A 21932-nucleotide genomic window follows, 5' to 3' on the forward strand; every position below is an offset into this window, starting at 1 on the left:
GTGCGCCACGGCTAGACGTGTGCCGGTATTTCGAAGTTTAAAACTTAAGAGTTGCCACGGGGGGCGAATTTGCTTAATGAAGTGCTGCCTATGCACGGCAGCACTTCATTAGTAAACCCCCAACAGCCTCATTACCATCCTTCCTTTGAAGGAAGGTGGTAATGTAGACACAGCCAGAGTCAGGCTATGTCTACACTTAGTAAAAACTTCAAAATGGCCATGCTAATGGCCAAACGGAAGAATTCTAATGAGATGCTGAAAGACATATTCAGTGCCTTATTAGCATGCCAGTGGAAGTGCCGCAGTTTGCTCCCACGCGGCTCATCTACATTGGGTCCTTTTCGAAAGCACCCCACCAACATCAAATCCCCTTATTCCTATGAGCTCATAGGAATAAGGGGATTTTGATGTTGGTGGGGTCCTTTTGAAAAAGACCCTGGTGTAGATGAGCTGCGCGGGAGCGAACCGTGGCAATTCACCAGCATGTTAATGAGGCACTGAATATGCATTTCAGTGCCTCATTAATATTTGTCAATTTGGCCATTAGCATAGCTATTTTGAAGTTTTTACTAAGTGTAGACATGGCCTCTGTTACAAGCCATAGAAACAAGCCTATTTCCTCATTTTACATAAATGTTAGACAACAGCTTGGTACACGGTGGGCCCCAAACCAGTAGTGTCAAGTGGCCATCAGAGGAATTGGTGGGAACCATTCACACTAAGGCAACCTCCCAAATGTAAACATAAGGATGAATGCCAAAAAACTTAAGACGACAAATATCCTAACAAGCAAAATGTAATACATAGAAACAAGGTCTCATCTTAACTACAGATTTATTTACGTATATGCTGCTCATTTAAGGGTAACCAGGAGGGTACAGGTAAATAATGTGACTCAACCTATATGAAGCTAGAACTAATACTCCTATTCTCCCTGCTGTAACCATCTGACAGGGAAGCTCTGAGCGGGAGGCCAGCTAACTAGACTCATGCACATGTGAGATTATGGAAACACCACATGTATTCATTACATTAAATAGCAAAGGCACTTCTAGATGATGTACTTACCTCTTTCATGGCCATCAGTTCACCAGTGTCAACACTGATACAGGTATACACCTTCCCATACTGGCCTTCACCTACACAATTACAATAAAATAATAAAACAACTGAAACACACTTCTCAGCCAGGCAGATCATCTTCCCTGGCTTCCTTTATTTCAAAAGGATTTCAACTTGTAACACCTATTCAACATAACAAAGCAATTATAATCCTACGTTCAAGTTGGTTAAAAGTTCAGCACACTAATTCTTAAGCTTTAAATCAGGAGTGGCGCCTTCTGGTGATTATGCAGTAATAGCCTGAGACTCTTCATATGCAGTTAGAATCAGTAGGGAAATAAGCATCTCTTTTGCCTGTGGACAATAGTAACTACATAACTAATTAAACTAGTTTACTGAAGTTAGTGCCAACATGTGTAGCACTTAACCTACTGATATTTCCATGTGCAGAATACCATACAGCAGTGGTTCTCAACCCATTTTATCACTGTGGTCCACACACACAGCTCTTTGTGTGTGTTGTGTGGCTCCAGCCACACAACATATACTTGACATGTATGGCCCTGAGGAGACCACATGGGCTGCAGTGGTGTGCTGACTGAGCTGCACGTGGCTCAGGCGTTGAGAATCCCTGCCCTACATCATCAATGGGCGCTGAACATGTTCTGAGATTGCAGGATCAGGTACAAAGCAAAGCTATTCAATGAATGCTGCTGAATTAATTCTTATCACAAATCAATGCTTGTTTCTAATTAGTAAAAAATTCATAAAAATGCTACATGGAAAATTCTATTTGCAATAGTATTCTGTGTTTAATACTCTGTAAATTGTCCCTGTGGTAGCAAAACAAACTAATATCTACACCAAGATGCAAGATTTCACTTATAAATCAAAAGGTGAAAAAATGTCTGAATGCAGTATTTTAAACTACAAGGCACATCCACGGACTTACCAATTTTATTTCCTCTCTGCCACTTGAAGGTCACCTTCCTTAGGCCCACATGCATGATATTGTCATAAGATTTGGGGGTATCGCAGACTTGGCCAATGATGTTCTTCCTCCTCATTTCTCTGTATCTCTTTTCTTCAAACAACCGGACAGACTTTTGAACAGCCTCAATAGGTCCTTGCTTGGAAGCAGTGTCTAAAAAAAAAGCAGTGCACGAATTCGTTGATTCAGAAACCTATACCTCTACATTTGAAGTGCATGCCATTGCCACTATTGTATTATTATTCGATCATATGGAACAATGTTCAGATGTTCAAGGCAACTATTTTTTTTAATACAAGTTCAAACAATAACTAAGCTAGAATGAAAGAGAACAGAAAATAGATGTTCCGGTATCATATGAAACGTCTTACTTTATAACTTAAATGAAAATATTAACCTATTTTCATTTCCATTAACATAATTTAAGTAAATAAGCTGTACTCTAGTAATAAGTTTACAATACAATCATCTTCTTTTAGCCTTTAATTATTATAGATTAGCTCACTGCATATTGAAATAGAGGAAGAAAGAAATTTAAGGTTTTACTTTATGTAGATTTGAGAATTTTTCTCAAGTTTGAATAATCCTGAAGTGTTGCATGAAAATCTAATTTACTTCATGAACCTCTAGATCTAGAGATTCCATGTAACCCTAACTTCCCAAAAATGTCTTCTGTCAGCTGATGACGATAAGCATGTTGGCAACTATTAACATTAATTTTATGGGTCAAAAACAATAGATAAGGCCCCAAAGAACACACACTTTGGCTACATCTACACTACATTCCCCTTTTGAAAGAGGAATGGAAATGAGGGAGATTGAAAATGCAAATGAAGTGCTGATTTATAAATCCCACGCTTCATTTGCATAATCTCGCACGATTGAGTTTTCGGAAGAGACTTTTTCTAAAGCAAAATCAGCCAGGTAGACGGGGTTCCTTCGAAAATAAACCCCTTTTTTGAAAGAATCCTTCTTCCTATGTTGTTTCAGGAAGATAAGTTCTTTTGAAAATGGGGTTTATTTTCGAAGGAACCCCGTCTACACAGCTATTTTTGCTTTCAAAAATGTCTCTTCCGAAAACACAATTGTGTGAGATTACGCAAATGAAGCTCAAGAATTGTAAAACAGCATTTCAATTACATTTTTGATCTCACTCATTTGCATTCCGCTTTCAAAAGGGAAATGTAGTGTAGACGCAGCCTTTGTGTTACACTCCTCCAGTATCGGCAGTTGGTATTTTTCTGAAGTACGTTAAGGAATTTTTCTTAAAAATACACAGTTTTAGCTAAGCTTGAAACATGTTTCATGAAGTAGCGTTCCTTTGTCTCTTACCTTTGGTCTGGTTAATGAGAGTTCGAAGCTCCCAACTCCTCCGGGCCGATCCACTCAGATCACCTTTTGGATACAATGGTTCTGCAAAAACAGTAATGTGAGAAACTATGTTGCTTAACATAGTTTGCTTTCATACTACTTTTAAGATTAGATAGAATAAAATAGTGTTGTCACATTCAACAACAATCTTACATTTCACATTTCAGAATTAAAACACCTGATAGGTTAACAGCTCACACTAATCTTCATTATGGTATTCTAGGTGACAACTAATTACATTTCGAACTTTAAGACAACTAAGAATCTTTAGAAACTGTTACACACAAAATGGACTGTAGAAATGCAGCCTCTGTATACATATAAAGTGACTTTGCATCACAAAATCATTTAACTATAGTCAATCCAACCCAGCTAGGTTTCCCTTCACTATCAGACACAAGTAAAAGACAATGGATAAGGTAAACCAACAAACCAAAAATATACTTTGAAAGTTGTTTTGCTAAATATTTCTTCCAATTTGGAAACTGATGACAATATCTACTGTATTCAAACTCCAATCATAAGTGCTGGCTGAGACACTGAAGAGTTCATTGTCATACAAAATATAAAATGAATCATCTTAATGAATGGGTTTACCTTCCCAAGGAACATGTTTAAACATCTATCCAGTGCTTTTCTTGTGCCGGTATGGGCCGGTACTCTGTACCAGCACCTCAGTAGCCCCAGCTGCGGAATCCCTGGCTCGGGGAGCAGGGTTCCGGCTGGGGCGCAGAGCTGTGCCCACAGCTCCAGCCCCAAGGACTGGCAGGAGGCCAAGGATCCCTGTTAGCTCTGTGGTAGGTAGGTAGCTGGAGCACAGAACCCGCCAGCAGCCCCAACAGCAGGGGATTGAGAGAGGAGAACAGCCAGTTAAAGAAACCACTGTATAGATCACTTACATGCCTAATCACATGAGGGGTTCAGAGGAACCTGAGGAGGAGCAGAGGCCTAGATCAACCAATCGATCAATATGTGGTTCCAACTATCTCTGCCCACCAGTTGCGGATGCAAGTATGGGGTGTCTGGGCACTTCCAGAATACTGATGAAATAGAAACTATAAAAGCTTTGCTTTGATTCACAGTCCAAGAAATTCTCATCTCAGAGCTAGGTTTCTGTTCTGAGAAGGTGCATGAGAAGAGTGGATCTAGTCACTGATAGAGGAGATATTCTAACAAAATATCAGATAGGTGTTAATCCCATTTTAAATGCTGTTGTAGAACTCCCCCTACTCCATGAAAAAAAAGCCAAACAAGCCACTATCCTAAACTCAGGTGTCCCAGCTACATCTGAAAAATAAAAATGCTCAAAAATACATATTTGAGAAAACAAAAGCAACCCAATTCAAACATTGGCTCCTTAATTCCAATCTAACACAGCGAAATCTTGGTTAGAACTAAAGAGTGGATAAAGGAATCTTTGAAAGACGGATGGACCTGGGACAGGAGAGAGACAATACTTTAATTACACAATTCATTTGTAAGTCTACATCACAATCTGTACAATTACCTTCTCGCTCCTCAGTGGGACTTGAGTGACGGCTCAGGGACCTAAACTGCAGCTCAGCTGCTATTGAAGCCAGTCGATCATTTTCAGGGACACTTGAACCCCTGTCCAAAAAAAAAACAAAAACAAAACTGTACTAATTAGAAATTTAAATACATTTCTGAAGTGAAGAACCTTTAAAGCCTAGAGGTCAAGTATATCATCCTGATCCCTTTAAACAAAACCACACAAGGGCAAAACCAGTCCTTGGGAAGTAAGCCCAAGTACTGTTCACCTTCAGCATTTTCTTTCCTTTTCTCTTCTTGACATTACTGGAAAAAGTTGTCCCACTACAACAAGCTAAAGATTTGATCTTATATAATATTAAAGCATCTGAAATTCATGTTGATTAAAATGGGAATTATAAGGGCTCAACACCTTACCACATCTGGTGTCAAGCACTTCAGAGCTATAGTCAGCTCAGAGCTCTGTCTACTTAAAAGATAAACACTGTCAGAAGACAAAACAGGAACCCTAATTTGCACAAATTAATAATCTGCATATACAGAGTCTTGTAATTAAAACAGATAAAGAAATAGTGAGAAAGACAGAAGAAAATCTGCTCAAATAGCAGGCTTAGGAAAATAGAAGATAACCAGCCATGACCTTCTCAGATACTGGAAAGCCAACAACTGAAAAAAATTAGTATAGAAATTGCACATACTCACATCATCAAAAAGCTCGTTATAAATTAAGAGATACAACTGCTTTGCATTTAATTTTCCATACAGAGTATTTTAAGAACAGCCTTGAATGAACTATGGTAGCATTTGTGCACCATATATTGCTTAGAACAGGAGCCAGCAACCAAAATAGCAAGAAAAGCCATTTTTTTTAATTCAATAAAAAACTCAATACTCTCAATATTCTTTTTATTCACACTTTTTTTTTTCAAGCACACTTTGCAATTATAGCATTGGGAGCCATGAGGAAGTCCAGAAAGAGCCACATGCAGCTCCACAGCAACAGGTTGCAGACCACTGGCTTAGAGCAACTGGGTTAGAAAGTTCTCATATTTTATAAATTGTGCGCACCTAATACAAATGCTTAGAGCGGGAAAAGCTTTGTTTGTACATTATTGCAGTGGCTAAGCATCCATCCCTTTAAAGACAAGAGCACCCTCCTTAGTGAAGCGTTCGTTTTTCTTTCATAGAACAACTTCACTACGACTACGATCTGCAGATTATGAATTGAAACATTTGGGGCACCTGCACAGCTTCATTACAAACTGGAGTTCCCTGTAAACAGAGTGCAGTATAGTCATGCCTGAACGGCAACTCTCCTTCAATATTACGACAATACTGCAGCTTCCCAGTTTCCACAGTTAGATAGTTTTAGAAAACTATCTAGTTCCTGTGTGATCATAGTTCAACCTACGAATTCACCACCTCTGCTGTAGAAGGAAACACTGAAGTTTGTTATTCCCAATTCTCAGAAAAATGGCAACGTAGATGTGTCAAAGAAGGGCAACGTAGATGTGTCAAAGAAGGGCATGCTAACTTCTAGGAAAATATTTCTTACAAGAGCATAAATATGTAGGACTTCTTTCAATACTGCAAGCACTCCAATTTTTAAAGATTACTGGCTAAAATATTATGCATATGGATGCACTAAAGAAGTGAAGTCCCATTTCTCTGAAATGCATATTTCTCATTTCTTTTCCTTCCATCAGCTATTGTTGATCATTCGTTTGTAATTTGACAAATATTTTGTTCTATAATTCTCTTGTTTTTAATCAATTTTAAAATGTGATAATATGAAACACACAGTAACTATTACAGGCACCACCAGAGATGAATTACAAGTCTGTCACAGTTTCATACAATAGCATACCACCTCAAAGCCTTAGATAGTATTCCTCTGTTGCTCCTGCTAAAAAAACCAGCTGCTCAGTCAACACATCATGTAATCCACATGCTCCAAGAAAAATTGGTAGGGAGCAAGACAGAAGAAGTTAGGGGCAGAAAAGGGGAAACACATTTTACATGATCTGTCATTGTAAGAGTAATATTGAAAATGGACCAATTCCATGTGTTTTTAGAAACCACAAACACAACTCAAGCACAGCTCTCTTGGTTTCTGAAACTGCTAGAGATTCTAAACGAAGAGCACCGTTCAGCTCTGAGTTATTTATTCTGTCTTTCAACAATGAAAAAGATCTTTACAATGCTTTGCACTGTGGATCACTATTCTTAGGTCTTCTGTAATGACAGTCTTAAAATGGAAGTACAGAGAATGTTTGCTAAACACACAGAAGTATTCTTCCACAGTCAAGGGCTGTTCTTTTAGCGGACAGAGTACAGCTAGTTTCTATCAGTAGAGACCATTTTAAATAACAACTTTTAGCATAAAAACCCCAGAATGTAAAGTGACAACTTTAGGAGACACGCTATTTAGAACTTTATGTCAAAAGAACTGAGCCCCTATCCCTCCCTGAAATGATCTGTGAGACCACGACACACCCTTCCAAATATCTCAAAACCCACTTCAACTGTACCACCTCAAACAGGGGTCAGAAACCCCTGGCATGCATGCCCAGAGCGATATGCAAGCCAATTTTCATCGGTACACAAGGCTGGAGCTCAGCACTGCCCCTTCACTCCCCATGCAGCGGGGGCACAGAGATCAAGTGGCGCCACTCTGTTCCCGTAGCTGCGTGCTGCAGTAAGCAGAGCTGCCGTGGGAAGGTGGGAATGTGCGAGCCCTGTCCACGAGCCAACCAGCAGAGGCGTGGGGCAGGTGGGCCCAGCTGGGAACTCCCAGGAGCGTGAGCCTTGGCCCTTCAGGCTGCAAGAGCTGGGTGGCGTGGAGCTGCTCGTGCATTTTCAAATAGTCCTGTGAAGCTCGTAACATTTCTCAGAGCTTACATTATGTAATGTCTCTAGACAGGTGACATGACTAATTCCACAGTAATACTGACATTTTTAAGAACAGGAACGTCTAAGTTACTTACATCTCATTCATTTAAGATGTTTTTCAGGATATTGCAGGAAATTGCTAAAACTGCCACAAACACAGTTATGAGGTAATACATCAGATCTAAACTCAAAGTAGTACATGTTTTTTGAGGAGATAACTGTGGTCAGTTACTACCCAATAAGGATGCATTACACCAACCGCTGGAGACCAGCAGAAAGAAGCCTGAACATGAATCTGAGAGAAATATAAGATGAAAAATGTGGAGGAGAGAGGGGTGGAAATGATAGAAGGAAAGACTGAACACAAGGTAAGGAGAGGTGAAGGATGACAACTGAACATGACAACAAGCACTTTGAATTTGATGCAGAAGGAAGCTGGACTGCAGGAGAGTAAGTAAAGGCCAGAAAATATTAGCTTGCAGTAGATGAGGAAGGAAATAGATTGAGAAATTGTGAAGGAACCAACAGCATTTGTCAATGACCAGATATGAGCAAACAAATTAAAATGTGACACTAATGCTGCAAGCCTGATGAGACATTACTGGACTAGGTTTGCTCAGGTTTGACATTCTTTGAAAATGGCAGGGCTCCGAAACATGAAAGGCATCTTTGGCCACGTTCTTATTCTGCATATGACCAAAGATGTCTTTGGTCATGTGCAGAATAAGAAATTACAAGTAGAAATCCACCCACAAAACTAATTTTTAGTACTCTTGTATTTGCCACTAGGAAATTTTCACAAGTATTTTTCTTTACTTAACATTTCCACCGAATTCTGTATTATATTAAAATTCTTGGAGTTTGATTTTAAACAATAAACTGATGAATTTGTGTATTAACACCTCCTTGAGAAATACACACACATTGGAACATTTAACAACTACTAATAACCTACCAAAGCTAATCTACTGAGGAAACGAATGGCATACGTTAATTGTGTGAATTGATGCACCAATATGTAAAGTTAAAACTATGTTCAAATTACCCTCGTTTTAGACCGGTGCAGACTTATAAACATGCATTTCCACAGTATAATAATTTCACAATAGCTGAACACAGATGAGGAAGCCACTGGAACGGAACGCAGGACGAGACGGTACTTCACTGTTTAAGATACCTAATGGAATGGTATTTAAATGGGAGCCGTTTGCACCGGTGATGTACATAGAAATGAGACTGCTGTGCTGTGGAGTGGAACTACCTGGTATCATTTGCACTGCTGACAGGTTTTGGTTGAGCTGAGTCGCTACTGATGGGAGCGGGGCGACTCACAGCAGCGCTGCAATGGTTCCGCACATCACAAGGGACACTCCGTGTGCTGCGATGAGAAGAAAGACTTCAGGAAACAGGTGAAAAGGTGAATGGAGTTGAAAATTTAATTTAAAAAATTAGATAGGGAAACAAATCAAAATCAGCGTCAATTTTTAAAGTTTATTTATGGAGGAAAATTATTATTATTATTATTACTATTTTGTAAAATAAATTGGGTCTCAAAAGTTTTAGAAGCAGTCAAATGGGCAAATAATCAATTAAAATGGTAAGAGGTCAACATTTCAATAGTTACGTCCAGAAAAGCTCCCAATTTGTGTGTTAAACATGTGGCTTTGAAAAATGTTGGATGCACATTCTGAGGCTGAACTGAAGCCCCTCTGAAAACAGAACCCTTTATTTTATTTATGCAGAAGGCTGTATGGCAAAATTAGATTGAAGCACTATTTCTAGACCAAAAGTTTTAATGGGAAACAATTATGTAACCCTAGTTTAAAAATTATTTAACACAAAGATACAGAAATGCCACCATATTCAAGGATGTCACCTTCTAAGTCTCATCTAGACTAATCTACAGAAGCAAAGTCAGAGACATTACACACTCACTCAGGGGAAGGAAACAAGGTAGTTACTGATCAGTATTTAACATACTGAATCGCATGATAAATATTATTTTCCCAAATCAATTATGTAAACAAGGAAACAAAGAATGGCTTTGAAGCTGGAAACCACGTGGCTATCAAAGCATTAAGCAAAAGAGAAAACGCATAGTCTTCGAATTACCTCTTTAAAATACAGATTGCTTTTACTTTTAAAAAAAATCCTTGATTTTCCTCTTGCAAAATCAGATATATTGGCTTTATTAGAACAAGTATTTCAGAGAAACAATAATATTCAGTTTCCTGAGTTAAACAAACAGCTACAATAACACTGGCGTTCAGTGAAAGGGGAGAAAGTTGACACTTAAGCGTCTAGACAAGTGCTGAATACCTGAACCCTTCAGGAGTTGGGATGATAAGGTGAGGATTTGGTGGATCACTATGGCATCGAGGTACCTTCATAGGACGAGGACTGTTACGATGAGTAGCTGCAAATGGTAAAAGTCAACAAATATTAAAATGTCAAAATTAAACACCTGTTAGAAAAAAATTTAAAAATAATGTTGTGATTTTATTAAGACTCCCCCCAAAATTATGCAGTATTATAACAGGTTAGCTATTATTTACATAAAAATATCGTATGCATTCTGCATATACAAAACTCCAAAAGCTCATTTAAAATAACTCACATATAAAGGTAGTACTAATCATTCTAGTAACAGTCAACATATAAAAAGCCGTTAAAAACCATCCAGGTAATAAATACAGTTGTTAACAAAATGTGCATCTAATGGAAATACCATCACTGTAATTTAATTTTTTCAGCATCACAGGAAATGGATAGTTTGATACTTTTTATGCAATAAATAACAAATGTTAAAACTGAATAATGCCAACACTATAGCTTCATGAAATGCTCAACAGCAGAAATATTAATCTTCTACAGACTTTTAAAAATCAAAGCAGGTTGGTCAAATGCCATGCATGTCTGATGTAAGTTAAATTAATAATTTTATCAATTCTAAAAAGTGTCAGCAATGACTTTTTGAATTCAGTCAAGGCTGAAGCAGCATTTGCAAGTGTTTTAGTATTTTGGGCTCGCATGCACGTTAAAGCTATCATTTTAACCAAAATGAACGTAATTCTCATCTGTGATCTAGTTTCACTATGAATTTAAGGGCTTACATGAACAGCACAGAACACTTTGCTGAGTTACTCTCAATATAGTACTTACTGTACATTAACTACTCCATTCTACAGGAAAGCTGAGTGGGATACGGGTTACGTGGACAGAAAAGTACCAGACTCTCTTATAAATTTACAACTCAATTTTTTGGCATCATGTATAATAAAATGAACCCTCTCTCTAGACTCCAGGAGGACAGTGCACATAATTCTTTCAAACTACGCATTTGATATGTGATCTGCAGACAGGAGGATCACAACAGCAGTTATCTATGAAACACATCCTTCAACAACCAAAACACATAATAAATGCTGTGCAACTGACCAAAAAGTTGGACACTTCCCTTTTAAAGAAGTTAGATATCTGAACATCCCCATTAAACACCATGCTTTATCCCAGTACTGCAAAGATGTACACACAATGAACACTACAATCCTTGAGCTGTCCCACTGAGTTCAGTGGGACTCACTGAAACTTCATAAAGTTGAGAATGAGTGCAAATCTCTGCAGGGTTGGGGTTCAGTCAGTTAAGTGTATATAATTGTAATAAAAGAGGTTTTGTTTTTTTTTGCTACTTGCAAGTGAGTGTTCTACTTCGATATTAAACTCACTGAATTCAAAACAGTGCAGTTCAGTTGTTTCCCTCCCTTCATATGTGATATCTTCTCATCAGTCTTGTTGTTTTTTCTCTTCGCAATCCCACTTCTCTGTGCTTTTCACATTGCCTATGCTTCTTCACTCCCTGCTTTTTTTCCAACCCCTTCATTCCCCCAGCCATCCAAACCCAGCTGCCCCCATTCAGCATAGTGTGGAAGAGCTGCTTAGCTTTCCAAACCACCAAGTACTTCCCACTCTGTGTTGTCCCTTAATACTGTGAAAAGTATAAAGACAATGTGAAAAAAAATGAGGGATTGGTGTGAAACTTCAAGAAAAATGACTTATGAACGTCTGCTAATGATTAATTGCATCGGAAACCAGGTGCTGAAGCAGAAATTACTAGACAACATTCCTAACCACAGCAAGGGCGTTAAAAGGAATGATAATTGCAGTGTGTGCAGTAAGCAGCCAACATGATTTTATATCTTCCCAAACCTAACAAACATATTGGACGTACTGCACCAGATACCAGCACAGATGTCTCCTACAAAGACATAAGACACAAACATACATATGAAAAAAGTTAATATTCCTCATGCATGAAATACTACAAACACAGAGGGATTTTTTTTTTTGTTTCTAAACAAAGGACTTTTTTAACCTTGACAAATCTTACAAGAGTTCCAGGTACAATCAGAAATACTCTTGACAAGCCTGTGTTGTTTAAAGTCTAAAACAACATCACATCTCTACTGTTGTAGCAACCCTACTAAAAAGCAACATCAAAAAAATTCTGCAATTAACTTCTGCTGTTTTTGGTACAATTTATGTCAAAATTCTGATTCAATAATATAGGTAATTATGATCTTAGATGCACTGAAATTTGGCAGTGCTTCTTCTAATCTACCTTTTACAAAGAACCACTCTGGCCACTTCTACACAGGCAAGATCTTCCGGAAGAACGATACCTTCTTCCAGAAGATCTGAGGAGCATCTACACATGCAAGACGCTCTTTCGGATTTCTTCCAGAAGAAGGTGCCCCCTCCTCCCAATTCTGTATTCTGCTTCAGAATCAGGAAGAGGACCTTCTTCCAGAAGAACCTTCCGGAAGAAGGCATGTGCAGATGTCCTGGACTGCTTCTTCCGAAAGAAGCAGTCTTCCACGGTGGCAGCCTGCTGGAGAGTGGGGCCGCTCTAGACACCCCTAGTGAACCTCTATGATCCCCAGGTCCTTGTAGCCTTTAAAGCTGCAAGGACCTGGAGACCTCATGGCAGGAAGCTTGAGTGTGAGAGGCATGCAGGGCTGCCTGCCACGCTTCCCCAAGGCCCCGCAGTGCCCAGAGTGTGCCAACCCGCAGGGATGGCTAGCTGGCCAGCACCCTGCACTGCCCGGGAAGCCCCAGGAACCCAGACGAAGGCAGCCAAGACCCCAACCAGGCTCCAAAACGGAGGGCCCCCTCATGCACTGAGCCAGAGCTCCAGGACCTCCTGGAATACCCCAGCGTTCGTCCACCTCACCCAGAACCTGGCTGCCCTTGACCACCCCTCCCAGACACCAGAGGAAGCAGGTGCAAAGCAAAGGAGCTGCGGCAGGGGTACGTGCAGGCCCGGGATAGCACCTGCAGATCTGGCCATGCCCCTGCCAGCTGCCCCTTCTACTGGGAGCTTCAAGACGTCCTGGCTGTGGATTACGCCTCCCCACCCCACTTCACTGTGGAGACAGCTGCACCCGAGCCCCCTGCTGCACCAGAGGAGGAGGACGAAGGACCCGCCACGGTGGACGTCCCACCTGATGGAGAATCCACAGATGGGTCCCTCATCATTGCGGTACCCTCCACTGCCAGCAGCTGGGCCCCCTCCAGTCGGGCATCACCCGATATATATGAGGCCACCTCAGGTAAGTTTGCACAGTGGAAAAGCACAGCAGGGGGAGGGGGACACCTGGGCCCCGGCCACGGGCCCCGAAGCCGTAAAGCCCACACCTGGTCAGGGCCCAGGGCACACCCATGCCTGCAGGCAGCACGCGGCTCCCCCTCCCACGGACCACCCCCCGAGCATGCTGAGTCCCCCCCGAGCAGCATAGCTGCATCTGGAACCCCCCACGGCCGAGCCCCCCCAGCCCACTGCCAGGGTGGGCCACTGTGAATAGCGCCCCAGCCCCGGCATCATGCCCCAGTGGCCGCCACAGCGAGTGCATGCCAACCCGCATGGTGGCCTTCCCTCGCACATGCCTGTCCCATGGGTCCATGGAGGGGGTAACCATCTGGGGAGACTGGGGACATGCCACCCAGGTCCCAGATGTGGCACTGACTTCTCCCTCTATCCCCACCCTCCCTCTCTTAACAGCGGTACCATCCGAGGGCTGGGGCAGCCGAACGAGGAGCGCGGGGCCTGCCAGCCCCATGCAGGCTGGAGGACCCAGCAGCCCCTGCTGTGCGGCGGCCATGGGTGCGCCAGACCTGATGCAGCCGCCACAAGGAAGAGGTTGTGACCTACATGGCAGCCCTCCACCAGCAGAACACCCTTGCTGAAAGATCGCTGGCCCTCAATGAGGCCCAGCTTCAGTGGAGGTGGGACACGTGGGGGGAGGTGGTGGGGATGCTTGCACGGTATGCTGGGCCCTAGTGGGCCAGCCCCCAGACCCCAGCCGACCCCCCAAGGCCCTGCTACTGACCCCCCGAGCCCACCTACTCCGCCAGCTGTCCTGCCGCATTCCCCCCCGATGGCTGCCCCACTGGCCTCTCAGCAACTCCTGTGCTCCTAGCCCATGACCCTGAGGCCCTGGCCATCCTACTGCCCCTGGGCCTGCCCAGTGCTGCGCTGACAAACCTCACAGCATGGCTTGTGGTCATAATGGGCCCTGCGGAAGGTCGCCCGAGCCACAGCCCACCCCCCTCCAGCCCCTCTGCTGAGGCTGGGCCAGGTGCTGACCAGTCCTACCTGCTGGTGCTTCCAACCCCATCAGTGCCCCACAGGGGATCGCACACCCAGGGTGGGAGGGGCACCCCCGGCCTTCCACCCCGTCCCTTGATTAGGGCCCCCCACCGTTCCTGCCTCAGTCCCCATCTAGGTTTAAGTGCCCTTGCCCCCACGTATATCAGGTTTTGGTTGTTATTTTTATTATTCACCATTTACTATTTACATTGCTCGCAGTTGTTAAACATTGAGGGTTAAACACATGTTAGCATTCAGCACTCCCCGTGTCCCTGATTACTGTGGGAGAGGGTAGAGAATTGGGGGGGTGTGCATGGGGGTGTGTGTAGGGGGGGCCTGTGCGGAGGGGTGTGGGAGTTAGTAGTCCCCTTGACTGAATGCCTCCCGAAGCGCCTCCCAGATCCGGAGCGTGTCACAGTCGAGCCACCTGCTGGGGGCCGCAGCAGGCTGCTGGTAGCAGGGGGCCAGCTCCACCATCCAGCCCTGGGGCAGGGTCCCCTCACGTGCCTCGATAAGGTTGTGGAGCACGCAGCAGGCAGCCACAACCTGCAGGATGTTCTCCACCCCCACACTGAGGCGCGTGAGGGGACACCTGAACCATGCCTTCAGACAGCCAAAAGCGCACTCGACGGGATACCAGTCCTGTGTGAGCCGAGCGTTAAACAGCTCGTGGGAGGGTGTGAGGTGGCCCGTGTATGGGCACATCAACCAGGGCTGGAGTGGGTAGGCCGGGTCGCCTACGAGGCAAAGAGGCATCATTACGTCCCCAACGACATGCTCCTGCCAGGGCACGAATGTCCCGGCCTCCACTCTGAGGAACAGGGCGGAATTCTGCAGGATCTCTGAGTCATGTGCCCTGCCCAGCCAGCCAACATAAATGTCCGTGAACTTCCCACAGGCATCCACCACCGCCTGGAGCACGATGGAGTCGTACCCCTTGCGGTTGACATATCGGCTGCCACTGTGGTCTGGGGCCCTGATGGGGATATGCGTCCTGTCAATTGCTCCGAAGCACTGGGGGAACCCAAGTGCAGTGAAGCTCTCAAGGACTGCGTCCAGGTCCCCGATGCTCACCAGTCACCACACCAGCACGTGGCTGATGGCCCTCACAACCTACAGGGGAATGGGCGCACTCGTGGGCATATGCAGAGGGATCCCTGCCCCCGCCTTCCACTCCGTCCCTCCCTACTGGGTCCGCCTGCTGAGGGACCCCTCTGGCAGCGGCCATGTGGTATCCTTTCTGGGATAGGCCTGCCTCCCCCCCTCCGGCTCCCTCCCAATCGGCGCCTGGAGTTCCCGAGCCCACTGTCCCCCTCCCTTCTGTCGGTGGGGCAGGGTCTGAGGCAGGGCTTACCTGGAGGACAACGGCCCCGACAGCGGATGTGCCCACCCCAAACTGCTGCCCAATGGATTGGTAGCTGTCCAGGGTGGCCAATTTCCATATTGCGATGGCCATGCACTTCTCTGGGGAGAGGGCTGGCCTCATCCAGGTACCTGGCGTCGAAGCATGGGGGCAAGCCAGCTGCAGATCTCCAGGAAGGTCTCTTTCTTCATCCACAGGTTCTGCAGCCATTGTCATTGTCCCACTCCCCCATGACGACCCTGTCCCACCAGTCCATGCTGGTGGCGTGGGTCCAGAGACGCTGGACCAGTCGGAGGGGGCCCAGCAGGGCGGTGGGGGTTCAGGACCCATGGGCCTGGGCCTCTGTCTCCACAGGAGACTGAGGAGGGTGGCCAGGAGAATGGCTAGCATGTGGGTGAGGGCAAGCCTTTATAAAGCCCTCAGTTTCCCTAAAGCTATTCTTCCTCACAGCCATATTTCCTGCAAAACACTTGATGGGACTCCATTGGAAGTTATTTAAGGACCCTGGTCTATACTACAGACTTAGGTTGATGTATTGCAGCTTACATGGACCTAACTCTAAGCATCTTCATTAAAATGCAGTTCCTTCCAATGTAACTCCCCTACTACACTGACTTAACTTCACCTCTGTGAGAGGCATAGCATTTAAGTCGACCGTCCGTGTAGACATTGCATTGCTTACAATGACTGATGCTGCCCTTCAGATGCCATCTCACAATGCTGTGCACGGACAGTTAAATCAGTGCATGGGCTCCTAGGGACAGCAAAAACAGCAAAAGCTATTTAATTACTGCCATGGCTATACATCAGCATCACTTAGGTTGACAATTTTGTAGTGTACAACCTGCCTTTAATTAGAGGAATCACCCAAGTTACTTTTAAAAAAAGTGCCTGAAAATATGGACTGTCTTTATTTTACATGTTACTTGTGTTAACACTTGCATGGCATGACGATCACCCAGACAGTCATGTTTTTATATGAACAACCAGAAAAATCTTTAAAAATACCTTACTGTTAACTTTAATGTTTTAAAATGACCATACAATCAAATACTTTTTTTTTTCACATTTATTTATACCAACTAAAGTACCTAGGTTCCAGAAGAAATGACAGTAATTGCTGCCTTACCAAGGTACAAACCTGTAACAGGACTGTGAGGTTTTCCAATTACATGGCCAATGCATTCATTCATCAGAGCTTGTAAACTCTAGGAGAGAGAAACAAAAACAAACACATTATGATATTGTACACCACACAAGATAACTAACCAAAAAATCATGTATACAGATTAGTTAAAAAACATTTACTAGTTTTTCCAATTTTTAATCAAGGCTTTAAATGTATCTTCAGATATAAAAACCTCAAATTCCTAAACTATGTTTCTTAACAATGGATACGACCTATATGGTTACGTGGGCTACTAATGAAAATATATTTGTAAATGTATGAGGTAGCTTAGATAAAGGCTGAAATATGATTTTTCTAACAGTCCATGCTCACAGGGTGAAGTCCGCAAAAGTAGGGTGTTATTGATTCAACATATTAATACATGCGTAGTCTGCCACATGAAATACTACTGCTTCTATCTATACCATAAGATTGTATCTGGAGAGCCGTAAGTTAGCTAGGAGTGTCTAGCGATGAAATCCTAACAATAGACTTGCCAGAATTAAGTAGTTGAAAGACTAAAGGACGATAGAAAAAAACTGGGTGACAAAATATCTTTTATTGTACCAACATATGCTGGAGAGAGAGGGAGGAAGGGAGAGAGAGAGGCAGCGATGCTTTTGAACTTATACAGCACTCTTTTTCAGGCCTGGTTTCCCAGACTTGAAAAAGTGTTATTTCAGAAGCTAAAGATCATAAACCTATGCATCATGTTTGCTGAATAAATTGCCTTTTCATTATCTTCTTTTCTAAAAGGGAGTTCTGTGTCATAGAGAAGTATTAGACCTGTCTGACAACATTCAAATATACTGCTCACTCTGAGTTATTGTGCTCAGCACTGACAAAGGAAAACTTTCTTTGCATGAGAGCTCTCTCTTCTGTACACCACGTGCAATTTTCTCAAGAAAAGATGGTCCTGTAGTTAAAGCACTGAACTGGGACTCAAGAAATTGAATTTAATTCCCAAGCTTAATGGTCACATCTGAGCACAAAAATCTATTAAACTGACATCAGGTGTAAGATGGCACAACTTCTACAGACTTCAAACAGCCTTTTTCTGTTATACCAGGTCTGAATTTAGCTCAGCTATCCTGAGCATTACAGGGATACTTCTCTTGAAGTTTGTGTACACTTTCCATTGCAAACCCCATTTTTTGCAGAAGTGCCAAGTTATCTTTCAATGACAAGTCAGAACCTTCATCTTAGGATTTATTATATGAATAGCTCCCCATACTTTATAATGCTTTCCCTTAACACTAGGCTGAGGTTCTGCAAGACCATTTTGAAAGGCTCCTGCAGTGAAGACAGCCTTCCTTTTTGTGCTGATGTCCCGAACACCGGACACAGCAAGAGTAGCCACTTGACAGAGGGAATGAGATGCCACAGGCAGAGCACTTCTTAAAGCCTGGGAAATAGATGGAAAGGGACCTAGGGGTTATGGTGGATGAAAGGCTGGATATGAGTAAACAGTGTGCCCTTGCAGCCAAGAAAGCTAATGGCATACTGGGGTGCATTAGGAGGAGCATTTCGAGCAGATCTAGAGAAGTCGTTATTCCTCTTTATTCGGCACTGGTGAGGCCCCATCTGGAATATTGTGTCCAGTTTTGGGCCCCCCAGTATAAAAAGGATGTGGATTTGCTAGAGCAGGTTCAGCAAAGGGCAACAAAAATGATTAAGGGTCTGGAGCACAAGACCTACGAGGATAGGCTGAGGGATTTGGACTTGTTTAGTTTACAGAAGAGAAGACTTAGAGGTGATTTAATAGCAGCCTTCAACTTCCTGAAGGGGACCTCTAAAAAGGAGGGTGAGAAACTGTTCTCAGTGGTGTCAGATGGCAGAACAAGGAGTAATGGTCAGCAGTTGAAGAGGGAAAGGTGTAGGTTAGATATTAGGAAAAACTTCTTCACCAGGCAGGTGGTGAAGCACTGGAATGCGTTGCCTAGAGAGGTGGTGGATTCTCCATCCCTTGAGGTTTTTAAGTCCCGGCTGGACAAGGTCCTGGCTGGGATGACTCATTGGGGGTTGATCCTGCTTGAAGCAGGGGGTCCCTTCCAGCCCTATGATTCTGTGAAGTGGCTGGCTGTGCTTTAATGCAGAGCCAGCAAACGGTCCAGCCACTTGAGGAGAAGCCACGTCAGCAGCTCTCCCTGTTGTCAACTTCTTCCCCCTCTCGGGCCTTCACTCTGCATGCCTGAGCAGCCAGATGAGGGGCGCTGCTACAAAAATCTTCAGACCGTGGGTACTGCAGTGATGACATACCTAAGGTGGAGCACCCATGGGGACTCTTGAAGAAGAATTGGTATTTTTTAAAAGTACTATGTTCCCCAGCAAATGGAAGCATTGGCAAATAGGCCAATTCAGGATTTCTGTTCTAACAGCTAGTTTTGTTTTAAAGATAATACTAAAAGGAAAAGGACAAATGCTATATTTTCATTACTCTTATATAACAGTGGCTTAAGCTGCAAGGTGGTGTCACTGGTGAATCAACGCTCTTTTGCCTCCGGAAACAAGAGTTGAAAAATGCTTCTGAAAGGATGTACTGACTGTAGGACAGACTTCTGTTCATATTAATTTAAATAACCTGTCACGTTCTTCATAGAAATGCAGACATACTCGTTGAGAGAAGAGAAATCAACTGGTGAAAATATCTGTCACAATTACAAAGGAACACTGACTCAATAAAAGTGAACAGAGTCAATTGTCATCAATATTATTCTGTGTTCCGCTGCTCTGGGGAGAGCTGTTCTTTCACTTCCACTGCAGGTTTATGACATACCACATTGCAGAAGCAAAGCTATCAGGATTCTGTTTCACAGAAACAAAATGCTCCCTATACTTTAAAACCAAACACGAACTATGCTCTACCATATAATTTAACAGTTAACCAAGTAAGATTAAAATTTTAACTTTTGTACATTAATATAATTTAGCTCTAAAGAAATAAAGTTCGATTGTAATGATTTGTGTTTGCTCTATACATGAACATGAAGATATATTGTAGAGCATCCAATACATAGTAGTATTAGGTTGAGTGTAAATTAACAGCTCATTGGCAAACTCTGCCAAGCATCCAAGGTTGCACATGTAGCTACTATAATAGGCTTCAACATTGCAGAAACCTGACATGACAATTTAAAATTTTATATAAAGAGAGAGAGAGATGTTATTAGCATGCACTACTCAGAATTCTGCAAGCTCAAACAGAGAAATCAGCATTAGGTTTATAGAGTAGAGTCTCGGAACAATAATTAATCAGGCATAAGGGCACGGGAAACACCCCGATAACAATAAGATAATAGATTTTATTGATTGAAAGTGAACTGAAAGCAGGTTGGGCTAGAATGTAGGAACAATTCTCTCCTTACCAAGAAATCCTCTTCAGGCAGAGCTGAAATAAAGGCTGGCTCAATGGCTTGAAGAAAATCAAAACCTTGTGTTGCCCACCTATCAAACAGAAGAGAACTGTTCATTAGCCAAACACAATTACATAAATGTCACGTGAGTTCTAGTGACTTATCCCAATATACAGTAATCCCCCAAGATACATGCATTTTGAATGCGTGTATCTCACGTTAATGCAACAGAGGGGTGGGGGTGGGAGACCCCGCAGCCCTGTGGCTGGAAGCTGGCTGGGCAGCACCAGGCTGTCAAAGCCAGCTGCAGGGTCCCCAATGGGGGTTCAGGGGTCCCCACCACCTCACAGCTGGGAGGCAGAAGTGCCTGGTTCTCCTCTCCTTGCTGCTTGTGGGACCCAGGAAGCTGACAGCCATGAGTTCCCCACCACTCTGGGAACCAGGAAACTGACCAGCCTGGTTCCCATCTCTCTTTGATTGCACAAAAATTTGAGTTACAAGGGGTTAGCAGGAATGCAACCCCCACATAACTCAAGGGTTTACTGTACATGGTTAAGGATATGTCTATGCCAGAAAGGAAGGGTAGCAAAAAGGAGAAACAAAGAAAGAAGGAAACAAAAGAAAAAGGAAAGAAAGAAATTAAGCAAAAGAACAATGACAGCAGATCTTAGAGCCCAAGTCTACTGATTTGGGCTTGCAGAACTCACACAAAAGATCTAAAAACAGCAGCATGGATATTTGGTTTCAGGCTGGTGCCCATAATCTATAACCCTGAAAGGCAACGGTAGGTCACAGAGCCTAGATTCTAGTCCAAGTACAAATGTCTGTGCTTCTGTTTTCACCCCATAGTGCAAGCCCAAGTCAGCAGACCCAGGTTCTGGGGTTCACAGTTGCAGTTTTTGGTTTTTGTTTGTTTTTTGTTTGGTTCTTTTTGGTTTGGTTTGGTTTGGTTTGGTTTTGGTTCAGTTGTTTGTTTTTTGAAGCATAGACATACCCAGTAACTGCTGTTTAACTGCCTATATTAACAAAAATCCTGTTGGGATTTACATGCAGAGAAAAAGTATCTGGCTTTTGCCAATGGGTTAATCTTTAGATGATAAATGGACATGTAGTTCTGAATACTGGATTTTTAATATTGATATTACCAAAACAGAGATGGTAGGCTACCTTCCTCTGGCCTGGTTATGCACATCAGCCCATTGATTTCTTAGGAAATACAAATCAATTCCCAACAATGTGTTTGAAGTGACCAGCCCAAAACATAAGATCATGTTAAGATCATGGCAACTACTTCAGTAAGGAGTCACTAACAACTCTTTCTGCACAAAATCAAAAAGACATGGTACAAACAAGTAGATTTAAGTAGAATCTGACCAGTATTAAAATTACATAGCTAGTCCAACTGGGTTTCAGCTCAGATTGAAGCATTAAAGGAGTGAAGCTGTCATTTATGGATGACCTTTTCTAGCTGTAAGCTGCATGAAACATTCATTCTGAAGTGACTGAATCCTATAGAGGTTTCTGACATCAACCATCACAAAATAATGCTGAATCACCATGCAAGCTAAGTGCAGGTG

At 43.0% G+C, this 21932-nt stretch overlaps 1 protein-coding gene across 4 annotated transcripts in view; it reads right to left on the reverse strand.

Moving 5' to 3' along the window:
- MAP3K4 (mitogen-activated protein kinase kinase kinase 4) overlaps positions 1-21932 on the reverse strand; it is a 106450-nt gene that overhangs the window by 17611 nt on the left and 66907 nt on the right. The window contains exons 14-21 of one of the 4 annotated variants that reach the window (XM_074990279.1): positions 20368-20446; positions 16976-17042; positions 10145-10241; positions 9087-9203; positions 4932-5032; positions 3386-3466; positions 2015-2206; positions 1069-1139 (exon numbers count right to left, since the gene is read on the reverse strand). In XM_074990279.1, coding sequence (XP_074846380.1) covers positions 1069-1139; positions 2015-2206; positions 3386-3466; positions 4932-5032; positions 9087-9203; positions 10145-10241; positions 16976-17042; positions 20368-20446 — 805 coding nt within the window. Of the gene's footprint in view, positions 1-1068; positions 1140-2014; positions 2207-3385; positions 3467-4931; positions 5033-9086; positions 9204-10144; positions 10242-16963; positions 17043-20367; positions 20447-21932 lie in introns of all 4 variants that reach the window. The other 3 variants (XM_074990278.1, XM_074990281.1, XM_074990280.1) reach the window with 3 other exon arrangements.

Source organism: Carettochelys insculpta, chromosome 3, assembly GCF_033958435.1.
Source record: "Carettochelys insculpta isolate YL-2023 chromosome 3, ASM3395843v1, whole genome shotgun sequence".
Classification (NCBI taxonomy): Eukaryota; Metazoa; Chordata; order Testudines; family Carettochelyidae; genus Carettochelys; species Carettochelys insculpta.